This window comes from Cryptotermes secundus, unplaced genomic scaffold (genome assembly GCF_002891405.2).
Source record: "Cryptotermes secundus unplaced genomic scaffold, Csec_1.0 scaffold599, whole genome shotgun sequence".
Classification (NCBI taxonomy): Eukaryota; Metazoa; Arthropoda; class Insecta; order Blattodea; family Kalotermitidae; genus Cryptotermes; species Cryptotermes secundus.
The window spans coordinates 948109-971723 of NW_019730109.1; the positions used below are offsets into that span (position 1 = coordinate 948109).

At 34.3% G+C, this 23615-nt stretch overlaps 1 protein-coding gene across 12 annotated transcripts in view; it reads left to right on the forward strand.

The window, feature by feature from the left end:
* The window catches only part of LOC111866169 (C-Jun-amino-terminal kinase-interacting protein 4), a 114403-nt gene that overhangs the window by 81740 nt on the left and 9048 nt on the right, over nucleotides 1–23615 (forward strand). For 8 of the 12 annotated variants that reach the window (XM_023854838.2, XM_023854840.2, XM_023854844.2 and 5 more), the window contains 3 exons: nucleotides 5110–5223; nucleotides 7573–7770; nucleotides 10436–10570. In XM_023854838.2, coding sequence (XP_023710606.1) covers nucleotides 5110–5223; nucleotides 7573–7770; nucleotides 10436–10570 — 447 coding nt within the window. Of the gene's footprint in view, nucleotides 1–5109; nucleotides 5224–7572; nucleotides 7771–10435; nucleotides 10571–23070; nucleotides 23135–23615 lie in introns of all 12 variants that reach the window. The other 4 variants (XM_023854842.2, XM_023854843.2, XM_023854847.2 and 1 more) reach the window with 1 other exon arrangement.

A 23615-nucleotide genomic window follows, 5' to 3' on the forward strand; every position in this document is an offset into this window, starting at 1 on the left:
CTAAAAAGTTTAAATCAGAGTTAAAGAATTATCTACATGCTCATTCCTTCTACTCTTTAGATGAATACTTCAATGTAAATAGAGAATGATGTAAAATTAAGTTATATTAATTTTTAAGCTAAAATTGCCGGTACTTATGTATGTAACCTTTTGACTTGTTCTGTATCCAAAGGTACTAACCTGCTTAGGATTTATAGAATGTAAATAAATTCAATTCAATTCAATTCATGTTACTTAACAAAAAAATGTTGCTCATCACTTTCAGTACGACCCTCGTAGAAATTGTATGACTATTGAAAAAATGTTTATGTATTTGGAACTCTTCCTGCCAGCATATTCTAGTAAAACTGCATTTGAAAGAAAATACCTTCCAAAATATTATAGTGTTATTTTTTTTGTATAAAAAGTATTTCCAAAACGTTTATAGGTTCTGAAATAAAATATTATGTACAGTATATCCAGATATACTCTGCATCACTCAGCATTGCTGGAAATGTTTTCTTTTCCTTGTGATGAAACTGTAATTTATAAGTTTACTGTTTTATGGTAAATATGAAAGCATGGGTCTCTATATATACTAAATTTGGTAGTCAGTTTATTAGCTGAGCATGCCATGCTTGGTTCAATCGTTTCTCTAGTCCACACCTTTATAGTCTTAGGTAATAATCTTTGAGGTTGTTTAGTAGAATTTAATATGTAAGAAACAGAAAATTACTCCCTGATATGTGAAGGCTGAAAATTTTTATGTAGCATGGATACTGTTGGGCTTATTGCTATTAATGTAAACATAAATCTTAATCAGCTACTCAAGTTCCAGAAGTTCTTATAACAGGGGATCTGGGCTGAGAACATGGTAGTGGTTTCTGTAGTTCTTGTAATAGCAGATACACATCCCTTATGGCAATTTACATTTGATATGTGTGTTAAATTGCACAAGTCTGTAGTGCAGTCTGTCAGACTTTCCCTGGTTTTGACTTAGTGATCATCATAAGATGTGATGAGTACTTGGAGACTGGCACATCCAGCTAAGTGTATTTTAGAAATGCGAGAGTATTGGAGATTGTGAAGGAGATGTGGGGATTAACATATACAGGTTTAATATATGATAGCTCAGAATGGATGGAAGTGTTCTTTAAGGATGATAATTTTCTAGCCTTATTTGTATGGAAAATATGCTCATGGTGTATCCATTCATGTGTTTGTCCTTTCCCTAAGAACTCTCTGGCAATTAGATTTTTATTAAATTCATTGTGAACAGCTTGCAAGTACATGCCATGTTACATATTTTTTTGCTGAAGTTCTGCTTTAATCAGTACCATTATTGCAGCTGTGCAAAGTGAGGGCAATATTAGTGTCACTTTATATATGTTCTTGAAATTTTATATAGTAACAGCTAACTCCATGGAGTAGAATACTTCTCAGAAAGCTAATAGTTGCTTGGATAGTTAAAAAGATTGTCCCAATTTTATGGAACTCAAATATTCTTTCACATGTCACAAGGACTGACCACTGAATTCTACCCTGAACCACTGGAATCCAGTTCATGTATTTCTGTAAGAGCCATTATAATATTATTATATCTGCACCTAGGTCTCCCAAGTAGTTCCTAACTTTCTGAATAAAATTTTATATGCATATTTCATCTCTTACATATGTGCTACATACATACATTTCATTTCATAAGTCGAAAACAAATGGACATGAAGGTCGTCATATCAAAAAAACAAATACAGAAAATTTAAACAAACACAGGTAACAGAATAATTAAAACTAATTGTTCGTGTTATGCTCCACATATTCAGAAACGGTATAAGAGGAATTATTCATAAGATATAAAGACAGCTTATTTTTAAAACTAATTCTATCCTCTTTAAGGCTTTGAATGGTTATGGGCAATCTGTTGAATAGATTAATAGCAGTAAACATAGTACCTTTCTGAAAAGCAGAAAGATTCGCGTTTGGCAAGTATAACTGCTTTTGATTTCTTGTATTCAAACCATGAACATCTAGACCTGAACAAAATTTAGTTTGATTATCAATCAGAAACATCATCAACGAGAGAATGTATTCACATGACAATTTCAGTATTTTCAATTTCTTAAAAAGATCTCTACATGAGTCTCTAGGTCCCACTCCAGATATAATCCTTATTACTTTTTTGTGATTTAAAAACTCTAACATTTTTCATTGAGTTGCCCCAGAAAATTATTCCACACTTAAGAATAGAGGGGACATAAGAAAAATACACCATTCGTAAAATGTTTTTACTCATAAAATAAGATTAATTACAAAAATAGCTGAACTAAGTTAAGGGAGAATATACTCTACATGACTCTTCCAATCCAAATTCTTATCAATGTGCAGACCCAAAAATTTTATCACAGGAACTTCATTCATAAACAAATTCCCGCTAGAAACTGCTGTTGCAACTGCTGTTTTAGAGCAAATCTAATAACCTTGCTTAACTTTTTCCCAAGATGAAAAATAGCCCTGACCATCGTTATTTTTAATGCACACACTTTTGTTTTCTATCCAATAGATATGATTTGAACCAATTTAATATACAACCCCGGACACCATAATACTCTAGTATAGATGTCAATATCTCATAATTAACACAGTCAAAAGTCTTAGCAAGGTCACAAAAAATCCCTGCAGTTTGCAGTTTGTCATTCCAGGCCTGAAGTATGCCAGTCATAAAAGAGAAAGCAGAATGGTCTGTTGAGAAATTTTTCCCAAAGGCAAATTGTTCCTGCGCCAGAATATTATTGACTTGTAGATGCTGACTCAATCTACAATGCATAACTTGTTCCGTAATTTTACTAAATACGGTCAACATAGAAATTAGGCTGTAGTTTGTAATATCAACCTTATCTCCTTTCTTATACAGGGACTTAATAACAGCATACTTCAAGCATTCAGGAAATACACCAGTAATGATATGCATATTACAGATGTAGGAAAGAGGCGCACTTATAAAGATGCTACAAAGTCTTAATATTTTAGATGAAATCCCATCATAACCAGAGGACTTCTTTGATTTTAAATAATAAATTATATTAATAATTTCTCCTTTGGTTACAGGGATTACTTTCATACTCTGAAAAATAGGCTGATAAGCGTTCTTTAATAATTTAAGAGGTGAAATAATACAAATGCCATCATGAAAGCAACAATTTATTTGATTGTAGATCTTTGTCTTTTCTTCCTCTACACTACATGTTTCGGCCGTAATTGGCCATCATCAGGTGTATTTTTCACTTCATAGCTGTAACACTGCACACAGTCCAAAATCTAAAACATCAGCCTGTCAGTTTTGTTTTGAACTTCAGATTTTAGACTGTAATTCTAAAATCAAATTGACAAGCGTGTGTTGGCGAGATTTTAAAACAAAACTGACAGGCTGATGTTTTAGATTTTGGACTGTGTGCAGTGCTACAGCTATGAAGTGAATAATACACCTGATGATGGTCAATTATGGCCAAAACATATAGTGTAGAGGAAGAAAAGACAAAGATCTACAATAAAATAAATTGTTGCACTCATGATGGCATTTGTATTATTACATATAGAAGTGTATAATGCAACAGAATGCTTAAATATAATTTAAGAGGTGAATTAGTTTTATCTGGATGCGTTTGCAGACTATGAACAATATTCAAACAATACTCATTGAAAGCATCAGCTACATCTTTAGATTGAATGTTCCTGTTATCCATTTTAAACATAACTGGCATATAATTGTCACTGGTGGATTTATGCAATACATTTCTTATAATATTCCATGCTGTTTTATTTCTATTATTAGAAATTTCAATTAACTGATTATATTATAATTTTTTGCTTCATAAATTACTTTCCTTAAAATAAGACAATACTTTTTATAATAAGTTTTTACTTTTGGATCGTTTATATTCAATTAACTTACATAAAAATCTTTTACATTTACAAGATGTCTTTATACCAGTAGTAATCCAACTTTTATCATTGTTATTGCTCAAGTAGAGAACAGGGAAGCTTGATACATAAATGTTTAAAAATATAGATAAAAATTTATTAAAAGCACATTTAACATCAGTATTAAGATAAACTTAATTCCATTTTTCATAAGATAGCTTTTCAGTGAAATAATTAATAGTAATATAGATTTATAACTAGATCTTGATTTATTGTTAATTTTATTAGTAGAAAAAAATATTTATCAAGTATGAAACATTGTGCCTCATGATCAGACAGTGCATTACATAGGGGTAATGTTATACAAGAAGATAATCTTGATTTATCTACTAAAATGTTGTCAATAGCTGAAGTGTGATTATTTTGCAGTCTAGTCGGGAAATTAACAGTGTGTATCATATTGAATGTGTTAAGTAATACAGACAATTGCTGTTTACAGTTATCGTTTAGTAAATAATCAACATTAAAATCTCCACATAATAATAATTCAATAGATGGTTTATACAAAAACAACAAAACTTATTCTAACAGATTCAAGAATTGACAGAAGTCAACAACTAAACCCAGACCATTAGATTCTATTTTAACAGAACATAATTCTAAATTTTTTTACACACAGTAGGTTGATAAATCAACATGACTAAAACATAATTCCTTATGAACAAATATACATACCATGCCCATCTGATTGTTATTGATTTGATCATTTTGTGATGAGCAAAAATTATGAAAACTGTGAATTCATGTGATGGCTCTGGTGATACTTGTAAATTTGTGGAAACAGTCTGCATGTAAATATTAGTGTACCCCCAAATTTTGTAAAGCAGAGTGACTAGTGGTTGCTCTGTGGGGCCTGTTCGATAAATGGTGCCAAAGCCAGCTATACAACTTTTTGAAAATATGTATCTCTGTAACTAAGGGGCACATTGTGACAGTTTATATATTTAGTTTTTTGCCTTGTGATTTGTGTACCATATAGTCTAGTAGGTGCTTGCTAACTTTTCAGAGAAGCTGGCTTCTTCCATCTTCATGATAGAACTTTTGCCCAGAAGGTGAAGACAGCAGTTCCTCATAAAGTAGGGAAAGTTGACTAGGAAAGGTCGTCTCCTTAGAAGTTGAATTAGAAATATTGCATCATTTATGTTATGGCAGGTACAGGGAAGCTGGGATTCTCCTTTGTGCGGATCACAGCATTACTCATTTCTTCCAGTCGCCTGTGGATTGGAACCGGCAATGGAGTTATTATTTCAGTTCCTCTTTCTGAAAGTGAGTACTGACATTTCAGTCATCTGAAACTAATACATTCTGCAATAGATAAACTAGATTTGTTTAAAATATTTTATTGAAAAATAAAAATCACAGTTTGTTACATGTTTGCTAATGCATCATGTTGGTTAAGTCAAAACTTCAGTTCTGTCAGAATCGTACTGCTGATATTCAGGTATCAGATTCTGCATACCAAGTTCTGAACTTGTTATTCTCTAAATTTGACAAAGTGTGCTTTTTCTGTATTACACAAGTCATATATGCTTCATATTAATGCTAAATATGGAGGGCATCAGGCAGCTTATTTTAGACTCTTTCAGCCCTTTTTGAGAAAACTGCTGTGTCACATGAAAGAACGGTATGTGAAAGATATATCAACATTTAGATTTGACAGGAACATTTTTAATTCTGACAAATATAGCAGTGAAAACTGAGTGTAAGAATTAAATTTGCCTGTTAAGTAGTGGAAGCCCAGACTGACCAACAGGGTGAAGAAAGGTACTTTTGTGCTTGATTGTATAAAATATTTGTAATATTAATGTAATTCAAAATCTGTGCGGAGAGTATGCACTTCTTCAGTGTCTGAATATTGGCTTTTGTTGAAGTGGAACTCCAACAGTAAAACATTTTCCAATCAAATTTGGCAAGGGTCTGATGATAAGAGCTAATTTCATGTAAAACATGCATCTAAATTAGAGGTTTTCCTATTTTTGAGTGGACATAAAAATAACCTTGTCAACAATACCCAGATTTGAACTGCTTAAGGCTAAGTGTGCAAAGAGTTTAGAGTTTGTTCTGTCAACACATGTCTTTACTCTAATTATCAGATTCACAAATGACATGTACAGAGTAATATTTTGAAGTTCTTTGTTAAATGTACAGTTATACATTCTGGTTCCCTAGGAAATGCTCCATTTAATGCTGTGAGAATTATTACATAAGGTTACAGGATATATACATTAAAAATTCAGTATAACATAATTAATAAAATCATTACATACACATCCAGTGTGTATTTCTTTACCATTGCAGGTAATGTACAGAAGCTCTTCTGTACTTTGTTAGAAACTGCAATTAATAATATTTTTTTGCATGAAGTATATAGATACATAAATTTGGGGAGTCATGTATTTTACAGTAGTCTATAAATATGTAGTTTCATTGTGTTACTCTGTATGTGTGAGTTAATGTTCCTGAGAATCGTGAACTCTGATAGGAATGACAAGAACATTGTATGTAGAAACTACAAGTAAAAAGAATTTATGAAATAATTCTGTTTTGTAGTATTTATAACATGTGTCATTAGACCTGCCACTGGGAATGATGGTCATGATGACGATGACTGAATTGTGTTAGTAGAGTGTTTTATTATGGTGAAGAGTGTTGTGGAAAGTGTCTGTCCGACTGATTACTGGAGGGAGGAGTAAAACAGGCCTCTTATTTAGGTGGAGTAAGCAAGTAGATCTTGTATATTATTGGATTTGAGGTTCTCATGGTGCAGACTCAGAGTCAGTATCCTCTTCACTCTGGTAGAATATCACCTGTGAGGTTATGCCATATAATCCAGTGGAAAGTAAACTTCTACCGGAGTGTGTAGCACCACATTCAGGAAGATAGTGTTGTGATTGTTTGTCTTAGTGAAGCGTTATAAGTGATAGGAAGGTAGAAATTTAGTGCTGAGTGAAAGAAAAAATAAAGCAATACCAATTGGCAATTTGTTATTAGTTTTTTGCAATTTAGAGCCTAATCTGATGAAAATAATTGAAATTTAATCAGATCTGTTGATACAAGAAGAGTTACAGGAGTAGTTATGGAGAATGCCCCTGTAATTTTGGGTCACATGCTTATAATGTAGGTTTCTATTACATTGTGCTTTTTCCTTCATACTTATAAGACTTGCATTATGTTTAACACTTGCTGAGAGACAACAGAATGCATAATAAGATGAGAAACTAGTAGAGTTGCAATGAACAAAAAAGGGGTGGGGGATATTTGAAAGATAAAAGTAGAAACTTCTGTAGAGGCACAAATTAATTTAAGAAATGTATAGTGTTCTGGGTTGTAACACTGGTGGGGAAAGAACACAGGGGATGTGTGATAATGTAGTGCTAAGGAAGGTATTTGGTCATAGATATGAAATGACAAGGGACTGGCAAAAAATACATAATGGATTTGTGTTAGTGAAATAGGATCTTAAGTCATATACTTGGTTCATATGGCCACAGGAAGGTTTTATGTTAACTTGATGATGCTTAAGGTAATTTCTTCACCCTCTTAGTAACATTTGGGAATCCAGTGAACTTATGACATGGAGGCAGTGTTTACATGATCTCTGCATTTCTTTCTTAGGTGCCGGAGCAAGAAATGTGAGTAACAACCCACAAGGAGCCCACAGAAGTATGCCTGGTGGAGTGGTACGTGTATATACTGACAGCTCAGGTAGCAAACTGACTCCTGGCAGCTTTATCCCATACTGCTCCATGGCACAGGCACAGCTTTCATTTCATGGTCATCGAGATGCTGTCAAGTTCTTTGTTGCTGTTCCAGGTAAGCATTCAAATTGCACACTACTGACAATAAGCTTTGTTTAGTTCTCAAAATTCACACAGACATATCTGATTCTCTGAACAGTGAATGGTTTTTTGACATCTATCTGTGAAATTCCATTTCTTGTTTTTGTATTCAGATGCATTTGTTTTGGATAAAATTGTTTTAATCCTTACCCCAATCATTTAATCTCCTATAACCTGCAATGCTTATTTGTAAGGAAATACAAGCTTTTGGTATCGTCATGTCCATGTGTCTCTTCTGTCATAATAACTTTGAGACCACTTTGCAGATTTTCGTGAAATGTGGTGTAAATATCATATTGTAGAGCCCAACCTGCCTTTGCACTGTTTGTTTTCGTCCCATCCTTGATATCTGCATGGTGTCCAGCTAATTTCTGAGATGTTGGCAATACTATACCATGATACCATATTTAAGCATCCTGTTGCATTAATATACTCTTCATTCACACACACTATACTTCCATCTACAGTGCAACCCATTTATTATCCCTCTTTCCACTACATGTTTTGGCTGTGCGTGGTCATCATCAAGTTTCACTATTTGCTAAAATGGTTTCACTGTGTAGTATGTGCAACTTCACACATCACATGTAAATGTGATATCTCCCACTTAAAATAAATGTTCTCTATTAAAAATCATTAAAAATCTATAAAAACAATTAAAACTTCAATATTTTTGCTTGAGGGCTGTTGTTCTTGATCCAGTTATCATTGTGTCTTTATTTGTTCTGAAGCTGATTCACGTACTTTACAATTTTCTGTAGCACGTATTAAGTCTTCTCAGTTTGTCTTCACTAGCCATTGCTCGGTTATGGCTCTCAGCAGTCTACATTCCTTGGCTTCTGTGTTCAACAGCTCCCATTCTCACTGGCTGGCAACTCCCACAGCTAACCCATGACAGCAGCTCCCTCACATTCATGACTGACTGAACATTCCTATTGGTTTTCCTTATATAGCCTCGGCACAGAGCGCATCTTAAACACTACCTCTAACAATGTCCTGAACTGTTGCAATCATAATCTTTACCTTGGAGATTTGTTTATCATGCCATGTCCTAGCAGTGGATGTCTTTTCTGGGCCTGCTCTTTCAGCTTTCATCTGCCATGTCACATTATCATACTGTTAGGGGAGTTCATACTTTGAATGTTTCTGCAGGTTGTGGTGGTCTGTCAGCAGCAACTNTGGTATGGAGATGGATCATAAACATGCCAACAAACTTAATGAAGTATTGTTCATAGACTACATTACAGTAGTGGTCAATTTTTGACATTTGATTTAGACAAAATCAGAATTTGAGTAGGAAGTTCTTCCCAAGAAGACAGTACTAATAATACTACTGGTAATACTAATACTTCTAATACTGTTACTGATATTCTGACAGTGTATTAAAAATGCTAATACCAATTCTGTTAGTACTAGTAGTAGTCGTGATATGTAACATGTTGTCATGTGTATGGCTGTGACTGTAGACAGGGTTTGAATTGGTGAATGGATTTATTGATCGCTGATACCCACAACTCAGAACTACAAGCAGTTACAGCGCCATTATTAATATCCACAATTCACAAATCACCACAGCACCCACTAAGCCTTTTCCAGCCTGCTGTACCCTTCCTTGGTAACAGCTTCTAACAGTGGAAATTCATCAGTGTCATGCTCTCACATCCTGTCTTCACAGCCTCCCATGCAGAACTGCCTAACAACTGACATTGTCCCTTGCTTATAACATCTTGGCATGGTCCATGCAGAAGCATACCATTTCCAACAGTAACTCTGTTGTTGCATGTGTACTCGTTGCTGCAGGAACATGTTTTTCGAGTTGTTGCCCAGAAATGATCATTGTTTACAGAGTCACCGCTTGGCAGTGGATCTATATGCCACAGTAATTAGAGTGGCAAGCATTTGCACTCTGTGCTTCTGGGTCATGTGAACAGAATGACTGAACACGTGCAAGGAAGTAAGGAAAGTATGCTACAGAATGATAGCTGAAGGGAGATGCGAAAGGAGTTTATCAGTTGAAGTACTTTCCATGGTCTCAGTCTGGTCTGGGAATACACTTCGTACTAACCAGAAAATATACTTCTCACTAAGCATGAAAAATTAACTCAGTGAAATAAAGAAAAATGAGAGTGAAATTTTCCTTTTTTTAAGTTAGCAAGTATAATATTGCCACAGTTTAGTGACTAGACATGGGACTTGGATTTCTTGTATAGCAATATTGCTGATTCACGTACTTTACAATTTTCTGTAGCACGTATTAAGTCTTCTCAGTTTGTCTTCACTAGCCATTGCTCGGTTATGGCTCTCAGCAGTCTACATTCCTTGGCTTCTGTGTTCAACAGCTCCCATTCTCACTGGCTGGCAACTCCCACAGCTAACCCATGACAGCAGCTCCCTCACATTCATGACTGACTGAACATTCCTATTGGTTTTCCTTATATAGCCTCGGCACAGAGCGCATCTTAAATACTACCTCTAACAATGTCCTGAACTGTTGCAATCATAATCTTTACCTTGGAGATTTGTTTATCATGCCATGTCCTAGCAGTGGATGTCTTTTCTGGGCCTGCTCTTCCAGCTTTCATCTGCCATGTCACATTATCATACTGTTAGGGGAGTTCATACTTTGAATGTTTCTGCAGGTTGTGGTGGTCTGTCAGCAGCAACTAGTGAGACACCTCTTATAGAGAACATGGAATTGGAGGCACTGGAAACAAAGAAGCCTGCAGCCATGTTAGTAATGTCTGGTGGGGAGGGTTACATCGATTTCCGTATCGGTGAGTAATATTTTACACTGAACAGATTCATTTACAAGGTAACTTGTAAGTTTGTGCTATGCAGTTATCATTATCTGTGCTTTTCTGCCTCATCAGAAACCAGGAGAAAATGTTTAAAGAAAAATTCTGCAGAATCATGTAAGTCAAGCACCCTCTCATTAACTTAATATTTTCATAAATACAGTTATCCTATTGCTACTTAGCCTTGCAGCCAGTACGCTGTCTTTACTTTGGAACATTGGAGTATGTCATCAAAATGATGAAAGAATATATTCAGGCTGTGAAAAACTTTACATATGGTAGAATTATAGAATACTTCTAAAACACTAGTGTCCTGTGGCAGCAAAAACTGCATTGTTAAAAAGAGAAAGCTTTAACATAAAATGTCATTATAAAACTATGCTGTTTGTATAGAATCCTTCATAGTTTGCAAATGGAATTTGTCCAGTTAAAGGTAATTTCACTTTTAAATTTTAGCTCTGTTAAATGCAATGTATAATTTTGATCTTTTTGTTAAATACATTTTAATTTCTATTATTACTGATGTCTCTACAACCCAGTTTGGGCCCTGGGCACTTCCTTCAGTTTCTTAATCTTATACACAGTTGATAAGACTGGGGATCAGCCCATTCCAAGGCTTCTACCTATACAGAACAACACAAACACAGAATAAATGCAGACAGACATCCATGCCTCAAGTAGGATTCAAACCCATGATCCCAGTATTCAAGTGAGTGAAGATATTTCATGCCTTAATCCATGCAGCCACTGTAATCAGCACAGTTTTATTTCAGTCCTACAAGAAGCAGTGCAATCAGCTATTTAAATTATTTGATCATATCACCTTTAACAAAACGTAAATGTGGACAGTTAATCTGAACTTTTTGTACAGAAAATAATAGAAAATTGAAGAAATATATGTACATTGTTTCTGGCCTTGTGAGCAAATGAAATGTCCACATGATTATCTGAGTAAATGCTAAGGTGCAATCAAGCTTGCCTACCATGAGCACAGTTTTGCAGGTTTTGTAAGCCTGATTGCAAAACTTTCTTTTTGTCCAATACCACAGTGATGTTTCCGTTCAAATGGGGATGGTTCCTGAACTGCTTTTGTTCACTCATAATTTTACTTGCCAGAGAATACTTACAAAATGTTTTTGTGCAGTGAGATTAGATTATTCTATTAGAACTACAATTCTTGTGGCAGAATGTTGTTGTTATTGTTACATAACCACACTGATGAGGTATCAGAAGTGGCCCTATAGCTAGCTAGTGCTCAAGGTAGTATCACATTCAAACTTTGTGTCAGCTCAAGATTTGCTCTAATGAAACAAATTTCTCTACCCCAGTTTCATGCTTGTGGAACCTTGTTCTTGTCTGAGCCCAACCATATTTCATCGTTTATCTGTGAAATATCATTATTTTTATATGATTGTAACCTGCCTTCAATAAGTGGTAAAGGTTCAGATGGAGTTGCTAAGATTTTGGGATCTAACATCACATTCTCGTGGAAAACGTATCTTCAGTTGACAGTCATATAAGATGTAATGTCAGTGGAAACAACTTGCGAGTTTGCTGTGGTTGCATGTTGGCTAAGTGTATGAAAGAGTACATGCCAGATTTCTAAGTCTTTTTTAACTTCAAAGAAGGAACTTTGTATTAAGAAAGAGAAGATGCTGTACCACTTGTAACTGCTGTTAGTTTGGCTCTTAAAGGTTTTTTATTCCTACAGATCCTTGATTTGTCTTTGTTAAATTTTGTTTCCAGATGTTGTAATCTGATTATGAAACTTCTGGATTCCCGTCTTGTGGTGTCTTAACACAAAATAGTATTCACATTTTTCACATTTTTAACTTTCGTATCTGTTGTGGTCTGCTGTAACTTGTTTGAGTAGAGGGACTCAGGGAAGTTGACTGTAGAACCATCCTGTATAGAATAAATTGTAGCCCTACATTTTGCAGTGCTTTGCTGTTCTTACTTTGAAGCACTATACTAAGTAGCATACTCTCATTTTCTGGATTTTTTAAAATTTCGTCATGTAGTTTTGAGGTTTGAGTACAGGTTCTGTTATTGAAAGTTGATGCAAATTGTTGGAATACCTCTTGGCTGGATGGAATATGTGATGTTTGCAAGGAAGTGATGAGCATTGAAAGGCAGTTCACTGTTTAACCTTTTCACAGTTGAGCGTTTATGTGGTGTGGCACCCCAGTCAAGTCCAGTATTTTCACAGTATTATAAAATACAGTGGTAAGTTATCTGGATGATATGTATCTTGCCTGGATTGTTTCAAATCTTCATCATCTGGGTTTGAAGTTTATGCAGTTGTTCTGTTCTTGATGGTCAATGCAAGTTGCTGGAATGTGTCACATAATCCTTGTCAGGATCGAATGTCTCTAAAAATGTGCCATTGGTAAGAAAACCAGTTGACTGTTTGCTCCTAGAAGTGTATAGCAGTTCATTTATTTCACTGAGTTACTGTGTCTTTGTTATAGCTTCAGTTGTCCAATCAAAATTTGGTTAAGAACTAGAATGTAGATGAATATTTATGGCTCATGCCTTGGTTAGAACTACAGAAAGTAAAACTGGATTGTACTCCCTTCTTTCTAATATGCAGCAACTTCCTTTAGAAAGTTGGTTTTGTAAAACATCAGTTTGTCTATTATTCCTGTAAATGGTTGATCAAGTGTGAAGTCCTTTAGAGATGAGATGAGGAGAGGTTTATAACTGCTAAAGTATTTGTAGTTCATATTTGTTTTAATTTTTCTCTCAGAGCAAAATAGTGTGATGAAATTGAAGCTGATGCAACAGTGTACTATTATGTTATCTAGTATAAACCCTGCAACTTTTTATGTCCATTTCATAACATAATGACTGTTATGCAGAGAGTTAAAAAACAACAGATATTTCCTGAAGAATCTTTACCTTTGATTAAGATCGGTGAAATATAAGATGATTTCTTTCTGGTGGAAATGAGACTCCATTCTATCTACAAGGTCTGTTCTGAAGAAATGTGTTAATGGGAGATCCATGTTCTGTATTCCCACACAGCAGGTGCAAAGATACACTATATCAGAAATTAACTGGAATTGAGACCTCTTCTGGAGAAATGTTAAGAGCTTCTATATACTTCACGTGGTTTATAAAATTACACAATAGTTATATACTGTCCTGATAAAGCCTTAGCAAGATTTATGGCAGTCTAATGTTTGTCTGTTAACCAGTACTTCAGTTCTCATTTTTTGATTAGGTTCAAAGCCAGTGCTAGTGCGTGAAGATAATGGACACGTTTACATTGAGGATTCCTTTGTATTACTGCAACATAAGTCTTCTCGTCCACTTATTTCCTGATACAATGTGGGCAGAGTTAAAGCTGTAAGCTTGTAAATCTAATATTTTTATTTGTTGAAGTTGTTCCAAATTACTTGAATTTTTCCACCTTCTTGAAGAACTTGTTATGTCTCTAAGCCGTGAGATCATTTAATATCTGCTAGTGCATGGCCTTTCTGCTATGTGCTCCCACTGCATTTGTTTCCACCTTTCTTACGCAGGCAGCTGTGCTGGTAGCACTGTAGAGTGAACTCTGTTGGCCCACTTGCAATATATTTATGTTATAGATCTTGAAGAATTATTTATATATGCATTTAACACAAGGCCTGTATTTGGCCTTACTTGTACATTTGGGGCATAGCAAGTACTGACTTTACGTCATGGAGTTGAACTTTATGTGTAAAGTACCGATTTTCTGTACTCCAGTATATTATCATCTGTGATTATATGTGTATTCAAATAAAACTGGAAGAAATGTCTCCTCAGGATCAAGTTTACTATCATGAGCTGAAAGAAAATCTCTGTTAGGATCATATATTTGTAAACTATGTGAACTGTGGTTGTGTGAGGCCACAATTTCAATAATTTTGTTATGGTTTTGTAAGGTTCCCTTTTATATTGGACATGGCTAAGTTTACATTAGAGCCTCAAGTCTCTTCTATGAATGTTGTTTGAAGTTAATTCCACTAGACATGTTAGAGAAAATACAGAAGAAAGATTTGTAGGGCCAATTTCCACACAGTTACACTATTCAGGATCTTTTCAATAAAGAAAAACAACCGGCATGTTATTAGAGAGGAAACTGAAATGTCAACAGTGATTTTTATTAGGAGAAATGTTTTACAGTATGGTGCTTGACTTAAACATTTACCTTGTGAGCCTTTTAAGTATCTTGAACAAAAATAGAAATGTCATGAGAACCATGACAAAATTATTATATCTATGGCCTTGCAAAACCACAGTTTTGCACTGTTTGCTGACCCAGTAGTATCAGTATGTGGTATCTTCAGTCAGTTCACAGTGGCACCACTGATTGTGAATTGACATTTTTTGTCGTCAGACTTCATCTTATTTGAGTGAATACAAAACAACTGATATTGGAGCACAGGTAATCCACATCATATACATGATGTAAAAGTTGGTGTTTGGTGTCCCCTGGGTGTGAGGAGGATTCCGGGTTCTGTATTTTATTCAGATATCATTACGAGTAATTCTGAGAGGTATGTACTTCAAGGGGACTAGTAACCTCCACCCTATAATGTTATCACTCCAGCTAACAGTAGGAAAGGCAGCAAGACACACAGTGAGTGCCAGTATTTCAGTAAGGCTGTGTTCCAGTGCATTTGCCAAATCTTTTTTTTTTTCTTTTCATTTATTGCATTCAAAGATCGATCATTGGTACAAGACCACAAGATATAGAACTTGTCACAGAATATACTACATGTATCATAAGCAATAGCAGAACAACATACATGAATACATACATATATACACAAGCGATCATAAAATAAATGTTGTCAGTTATGTATACAATATCTGTAATTAAAATAAATCTACAAGAACATAAAACCAATTACAGAATTATCTTTATTTCCAACAATAATATTCCTCTATGATGTAGAAGGTTTAAAACAATTATTTTTACTTGTTGCCACTAGAACTCTCTCCTTACTTCAGTCAACAACTTGGCAACAAGTACATCGTTTTCATGAGTTCCACACTCCTCCTTCTCAATCACAATTGTCTAATCATGTCTCTAATTATTTGCTCTGTATACAATTGCACAGATGATGTAAACAGTGTTCCTTTTATGGAACAGCAGCAATAAAATGCAAAAATCTAAATCTTTATTTCCAACAATAATATTCCTCTATGATGTAGAAGGAATTTGTGAGAAAAAATCTCTTTAAGGCTGCTCTAAATTTAGGGGTGTCATTTACAAGTTGTTTAAGAGCCAAAGGAAGATGATTAAAAAGTTTAATACCAGTGTAACTAACTCCTTTCTGAAATATTGATAAATTTGCCCTTGGAAAATGTAAATCATAATTAAATATTGTATTAAGCCAATGAACATCTGAATTTGTTTTAAAAAACTCTTTATTGTTAAGAACAAACATAAGTAGAGAAAATATATATTGAGACTAGAGTGGAAGAATATGTAATTTATTAAATAAATCATGGCAGGAGTCCCTACTATTAGAACCCATAATAATTCTTATTATTCTTTTTTGAATTTTAAATATAATTTTACTATGAGTGGATATGCCCCAAAATATAATACCATGTGATATAATTGAGTGAACTATTGAGAAATAAACCATCTTTAGTGACTCAAGAGACAAGAGTGATTTAAAAAATCTAATTAAATAAGATGATGTATTTAATTTAGGTATTATATGTTCAACATGGTAATTCAGTGGTAAATTATTATCAATCGTCAGTCCTAGAAATTTTATGTTATGTATACTAGCAATTTGTTTATTCTCATATTGTATATGAAGATCTATTACATTAGAGTTTTTAGTTACAAATTGAAGGAAATAATTTTTTTTCCAAATTTAATAATAATAAATTACTAAAAAAAACATTATTTATTTGCAGTATGGCACTGTTTATATTTTTTCCAATCATTTGAATGTCAGGATTTGTAATTATCAAACTAGTATCATCAGTATAGAAAACTGGATTGGATATATCAGATATTGCAGTAAGGAAGTCATTAACATATCTCAGAAACAACAAAGGTCCAAGTATGGATCCTTGAGGAACACCGTCAGTAAGCAATTCCCATTCAGAGTAATACTTTTTTGAATAAAAAAAAACTAATATTCTTAGATATCTTTGTTGTAAATAAGTTTTAATTAAATTATAAGTTCTTCATGAGATACCAGAAAATTCCATTTTTGACAACAAGATATCATAATTAACACAGTCAAATGCCTTCTGTAGGTCACAAAAAATACCACCAACAAGCAGTTTGTTGTTTAATGCAGTCAGTATATTATCAATCAAATGATAGGATGCTATGTCCATCGATGATCCAGACTTGAAACCGAATTGTTCATTAGCAAGGATATGATTATGTTTAATGTGATGATATAATCTATTATAAATTATGTAAGTTTTGAGGTTTTCACAGCGATGACTATGAAGAAAGTCGTCTTCTGGGTTTAGGCGCCGTGTATTCTTCGTTTTGGCCGACGTTTCGGAGGAACGTATCGCCTCCATCTTCAGAGCAGTTGAATGGCTTGGAATGCAGAGAGCAGTAGCTGTAGTGATAGGAAGTGAAAGGCGCTGCTTATATACGAAGTAGGCAGGGGGGGTGGTTAGGGAGAACGGATCAATAGGAGCAGTGGAGAGCGATTAAGGCCATATATGGTGTTGTGTGCTAAGGGGGGGGGTGGGAACGGCCAGTGAATCCAGGAAATTTGAGGTCAAAAGCACTAGGAAGTTGTGGTAGACAAGAAGAACCGGTTGGTTGGGGACAGGCTACTGACGTCAATGACATGATTACAGGGGACAGGCTACTGACGTCAATGACATGACGAAGAACTGGTAAATTTAATTGTATTAATAAAAATATTATTTACGAGAGGCTTCCATGACTTGTTGAGCCTGAACCCTGTTTCTTTGTTCATGTTGTTCAGAGTTCCGAACCCAGAAGATGACTTTCTTCTTAATTATAAATTAGTTTTTCAAAAATCTTTGAAAATGACATTAACAAGGAAATAGGCCTATAATTGGATACATTACTCTTATCCCCTCTTTTAAATATAGATCTTACTTCAGAAAATTTTAGTCTTGCTGGAAAAATGCTAGTAGCCAACATTCTGTTGCATATATAAGTTAGAGGAGAAGAAATGTAAGAAATGCTATATCTTAAAATTTTTGTTGATATCCCAACATATCCATATGAATTCTTTATTTTTAGTGAGTTCATTATGTCTTCTATTTCCATATATGATACACATTTAAAATTAATAGTAGGAAATGGGTGTTTAAATGCACTGAATAAGGAAGATATAGGATTTTCCCGACTAGGTTTAACTTTAGCATTACGGTCATCAGTGTATATATTTTGAGCAACTGATACAAAATATTTTTTAAATTACTCAGTCATAATTTTGCTGTTAGAAGATAGATTATCATTTACCTTAACTGAAGTTATATTATGACCATTTGATTTGATATTTGAATTATTCTTTATACTATTCCAAGTAATTTTAGTTTTATTATCTGAGCAGATTAAGATATCGTTATAATACCGTTTTTTGGCTAATTTTATAACATTTTGCAATATCTTTTACAATATTTAGTCAAATTTGCATCATTGCTGTGTCTTTGAATTAAGATAAGCTTCCTTTTCGGCTGGTGCGTAAGGCTGACAACCTTGCTGCCATCTTTGAGCCAGTTGTCTAGAGAATGTGGGAACCTCAACATCTCATAACCCTATGGGCCACCAAGGCCTGTTACAGGGATAACTTTACTTTTTACTTTTTAACTTCCTTTTGTTAATATATGAGGTCTTAATTCCTGATGTTAATCATGCCTTATTACAAGATTTATAATGGACTCTTTAAGAGGAAAACTAGAATAAAATATTCTTAAATATGTATTCAAAAAATTGTTAAAAATGGTATCTACATTTCCCCCCAGAAATATATCCTCCCATAATTCATAACTCAGCTTTATATCAAAATCAGTAATTGTAGATGTATCAATTTTCCAATTATAAACAAAAATTCTTATTGCATTTAATGCATTTGTTGACTATTCCCTCATATATTATATATTAAACGAACTTTGAACATCGTGATCTGACAGACCATTTATAACTGGGTATACAGAAATTTTTTAAATTTAATTGTATTAATAAAAATATTATCAGTTGCTGGTTGCGAATTATTGAAGACTGTAGTAGGAAATTAAACTGTACTACTCAAATCTTGTGAGGCTAATAATGAATCTAGTGACTGTTTGTATGTGGAATCGTTAAGATAATTTATATTAAAATCCCCACATATTATTATTTCAATAGTATTAATATAAATCCTACTTAAGATTTTTCTCAAGATTAAGTACAAAATGTTGAAATTTCCAGATGGAGATCTGTAGACAGTTATAATACATACGAGGGGGTACCCAAAAGAAACCGAACTTATTTTTTTTAAACTTATTTATTCAAATTTTAAGCACAAACCTTCAATCCCCTTCAAAGTACTCTCCACTTACACTAATACACTTGTCTAGTCTTTTATTCCATTTTTCAAAACATTGTCTAAATTCATCTTTTGAGATGCTTGACAGCGCCTCCGTCGTTTTTTCCTTTCATGTCTCTTTTCATTCGAGGAAACAAAAAAAAGTCGCACGGGGCAAGGTCGGGTGAGTATGGAGGGTGAGGAACAGGGGTCATACCATTTTTGGTCAAGAATTGTCGTACAGACAGGGCTGTGTGAGCAGGGGCATTGTCATGATGGAAAAACCAGTCACCCGACTGCCACAAATCTGGCCGCTGAGCTCCAAGTCACTCCCGACAGCTCCACAATTTCTTCAATGGTCCGTCGTCGATCTTCCTTGATGATTTCACGAATTTTTTCAACATTTTCATGTGTTCGGGCCGTGGAAGGACGACCAGAACGAGGTTTGTCATCAATTGACATTTCACCATTTTTGAAACGGGAAAACCACTCAAACACTTGAGTTTTCCCCATAGCATCGTCCTTGTACGCCGTTTTTAACATTTCAAGAGTTTCTGTTCCACTTTTCCCGAGCAAAAAGCAGAATTTCACCGCCGCACGCTGTTCACGAAAATCAGCCATTGCAAAAACGACGATCACACAAAACAGTTGTCACTATAAACTCTGCCGAAACTAGTCCTTACCTTCTGAAGCAACGGTAGTCAGCTTATCGACTCAGGAATGTTAGCTCTATGCGCTCATAGCGGCAAAACGCGGTACTACAAAAGCTCTGCCCACAAAAAAATTAGTTCGGTTTCTTTTGGGTACCTCATCATATTACATATGACAAAGGTACACTTTAACTGCACATACCTCCAAATCCTTTTCTTTACAATTTTACTAATCTTATATTAGTAAATTGAATAGTCTTATGAATAGAAATACATACTCCTCCATTTTTAAATATGTTTCTACAAAATTTAGCTCCAAGATTATAATTGGTCAGTATAATTGTGTCTGTGTCATTAGTACATATATGATGCTCAGTTTATCACTATTAAGACCTCTAATATTCTGGTGAATGATAACAATTTTTTTTTTTTAATTTTAGAAATAAAAAGTTATTTTAAATGATCCTGATTCTCGTTGATTTTAATTTATCTTGATTTCAGTACATTACAATTGGATACTCTACTAGATTGCATTTCCTCAGTTATATTCCAATAAAAAATCATCCTTCCTAGTTACAGGCACTTTCCTGTTGTGTTTATATATTTGCTCTGTTTCTAACTGACAGTTTATCTGTGTGTGAGTAGGTTTAGCTGTTGAGAAGTCATTAACTTGCAAATTTTTATCACATCACCCAAGAATTATGGGTTTACTGCTGACTTCTTCAAGTAGTGAGAATATATGTAATGCTGATTGATTTGATAACAGTTCTTTACCTAATTCATTTAAATGTAATCCATGCTTAGTGAATAAAAGTCTCTCATTAACATTTTCCATTATACTAATGTGATTAAAAGCTTTAGCAAGTTTACAGAGCCTACTATTAAAGGATTTAATTAATCTGTTAATATGAGAGTAATCCATATTATCATATCTATAGGGGATACTCATTAAGATTATATTGGTATGATTTACATTCTTAATAAGTTTAACAATAGTCTTTAATGCATTTATAGAATGAATGAATGAATTCCTATTTATATCATTCGCTCCACTACAAGTTATTATAAAGTCATTCATTGTTAGACTTTCCACTTCTTTAACAGTTTTAATTAGCAATTTAGTGACTGATCCAGGCTTCACGACACTACACACATTAAACCAAGTATCCAGGGAAGCAATCATCTTAGCTGCACATCCCCTCATTGACTGTCGCCCATTAATAGAACTTTATGTTCATGACACTTTAAATATCTTTCCTTTTTATTAAGCAGTTTCACTCTAGAGTCCTTCACTAAATTACATAAATGAACTAACTTACTGTTCACATTATTAATTTCATTGTCATTATCTTTCTTGGTTGAGTTAATTTGACCATTAGTAATAGTTGGTATATACTTTAGATTATGATCAATCATTGGTTTACCCTGCGCTTTATGATGAATTAATATAGGTCGTTGAACAGCATTCTTTGGGTGACGGATATCCAGTGGATTCATAATCTTTCCATAACCCTTCCTTTTCACATAATTGCTTGTAGAAACTTCAAGTGTTTCTGGAAGATTAGCTTTCATTCTTTCATCTTGGCAAATAGCAGTTTCTGAGAGGTTAGCCAATATAACATATCTATTATTATTTTTATAGGCATTATGATTATGATTCTGTCATGCATTCTGGTACAACATGAACATATACTTAGCTCTCTCGGCATTAAGTTTTAGGCCAACCTTCATGGTATTGTCTGAACCAGCATCTGATATGTCCCATTCTTTACCAGTCCCTTTTGGTTTCCTTGGACCTTAGTAATGAATGTTTTTAAGAAAATTTTAGAAGCGGCAGTAAAGTGTCTGCTTGTTTCAGACCAGTCTGAATAGGAAATGTATGAGACATATATTTATCTACTTGATATTACATTCATTCATATTTAATGTATTCAAGTAGATCCAGTTACAGGGTGAGAAACAAGTTCACACACCATTTCATTTCATTTCATTGGATATAGAATATGTCAGATATCAAAACAAATGTTCCAACCAATCATTGGAACAGTCAAAATAACATAATAAAACATACATAACACAATCACTGAACATAATAAAATGTAACTACAGCAAGACTTAAATACTAGATGAAAAACATATTGACCATTTATCTAATAAAATTCATCCAGTTTGTAAGGACAGTGCATCTGACTAGATATTATCAATAAACAATACAATATCAAATAATGATATACATACAACATAGTGAAGTCAAGGATATAATGGTGGATTGGACATGAAACTGGGATGGGGAGACCAGAAATGAATACTGAATTTTGGGGTGTAAATCACTTTGAAAGTGACCACTTGAAGTGCTTGAAACGTGAATCTTAGAGAAGTGTGTCGTGAGGATGCGAGGTGAAACAAACTGGCAGCTCAGGCTCAAGACCAAAAGTGGGCAGTGTCAAACCTTCAGTTTCTACTACTGGTTACTACTGATACTTATTATTAACTTGTACTTCACACTCCACATAAAATGGTGTGAACTAAGGTAACATATCATACTCTTTGAAGCTATGCCCTTAGTTTCTGCATTCACATAACACAAATATGGAACCCTCGCATTACTAAGCATTCTGTTTCACCATGCTCATTTATTACTTTATGCCCTCAGCTTGTGACAAATAATTTCACATTTCTTTAATTGTGTTTGGTGTATGCTAATTGGGCATCGTTGCTATAGGCAGTGATTTTTAACTTCTGAAATTGGATAACTTAATTATTAATTTACTTACTTCAAGTAAAAATTTGTTGGCTGAGATACAGCAATAAAAGTTCTATCTTCTGGATATAATGCCTTGTAGTACATTGAAAGTCAACTGACATTTTGCAGGAATGTGTTGCTTCCATCTTTAGGGCCAAACAAGAAAACCAGCATGAAAGCAGGTGGCAAGGAGAGCCAACAGTGTTAATTCTTACAGTAGCATGACCTAATTATTATTCCTTATGTAGTCTGATTACATCCTTGTCATGCTAGACTGTGCCACAGTTGGTAGGTAGAAAGAAAATCATATTTAAGTTGGATGATATCAGATTTTGTAAGATATATGTGTCACAGAATTTTTAGTTACACTATTACCAGTTGAACACTAGCGATCCAAGAAAAAGTCTGCAGCATGTTACAGTCATAAAGGGATTTGTTGTGAAATATTTTTACAGCACACATGCACACATTGTTATTTGTTATGCTTTGAAATGAGCCTTTTTGTGTTATGATTTGCTTTTGTTTTCTTTAACTGTGTATATTATTTTCCTGTGTGTGTGGTTGGTGTTTGATCCGTTGCAGTGGATGATCCAGAGGAAGCTGAAGACACAGCTAGTCACCTCATTGTCTGGCAAATAGAGCTCCGGTATGCAACATAAAACTACTACACTTGTATCTGTAGGTTTCTACACACACACAGACTTCCACTATATATGCTTTTTATTTGTTACAGTTAGTTTCTCTATTTTCTGCACAGGTTAAAAAATTACCTGCAAACTTTTGAAAGTCTTGTTGGATATGAGGTTCTCACAGCAGTGACTATGAAGTGTAGTCTTCTGGGATTATACTGCTGTAGTGTTCAGAGAAAGCCCAACACTTCAGAGGATCACATCAGCTCCATCTTCAGGGGCAGAAATTAAGTCCAGCAAGAAACCAGTAGAAGTAGGCAACAAGTTGAGCTCAACTCAACTTGCCACTTGCTTCTGCTGGTTTCTTGCTTGGCTTATTCTTTGACTCTGAAGATGGAGTCACCATGTTTCTCCAGTATGTTGGGCTCTCTCCGAAAAACACATTGTTACAGCCCAGAAGACTATACTGTTCTAAAAACCTTTTCATTTCATAGTCAC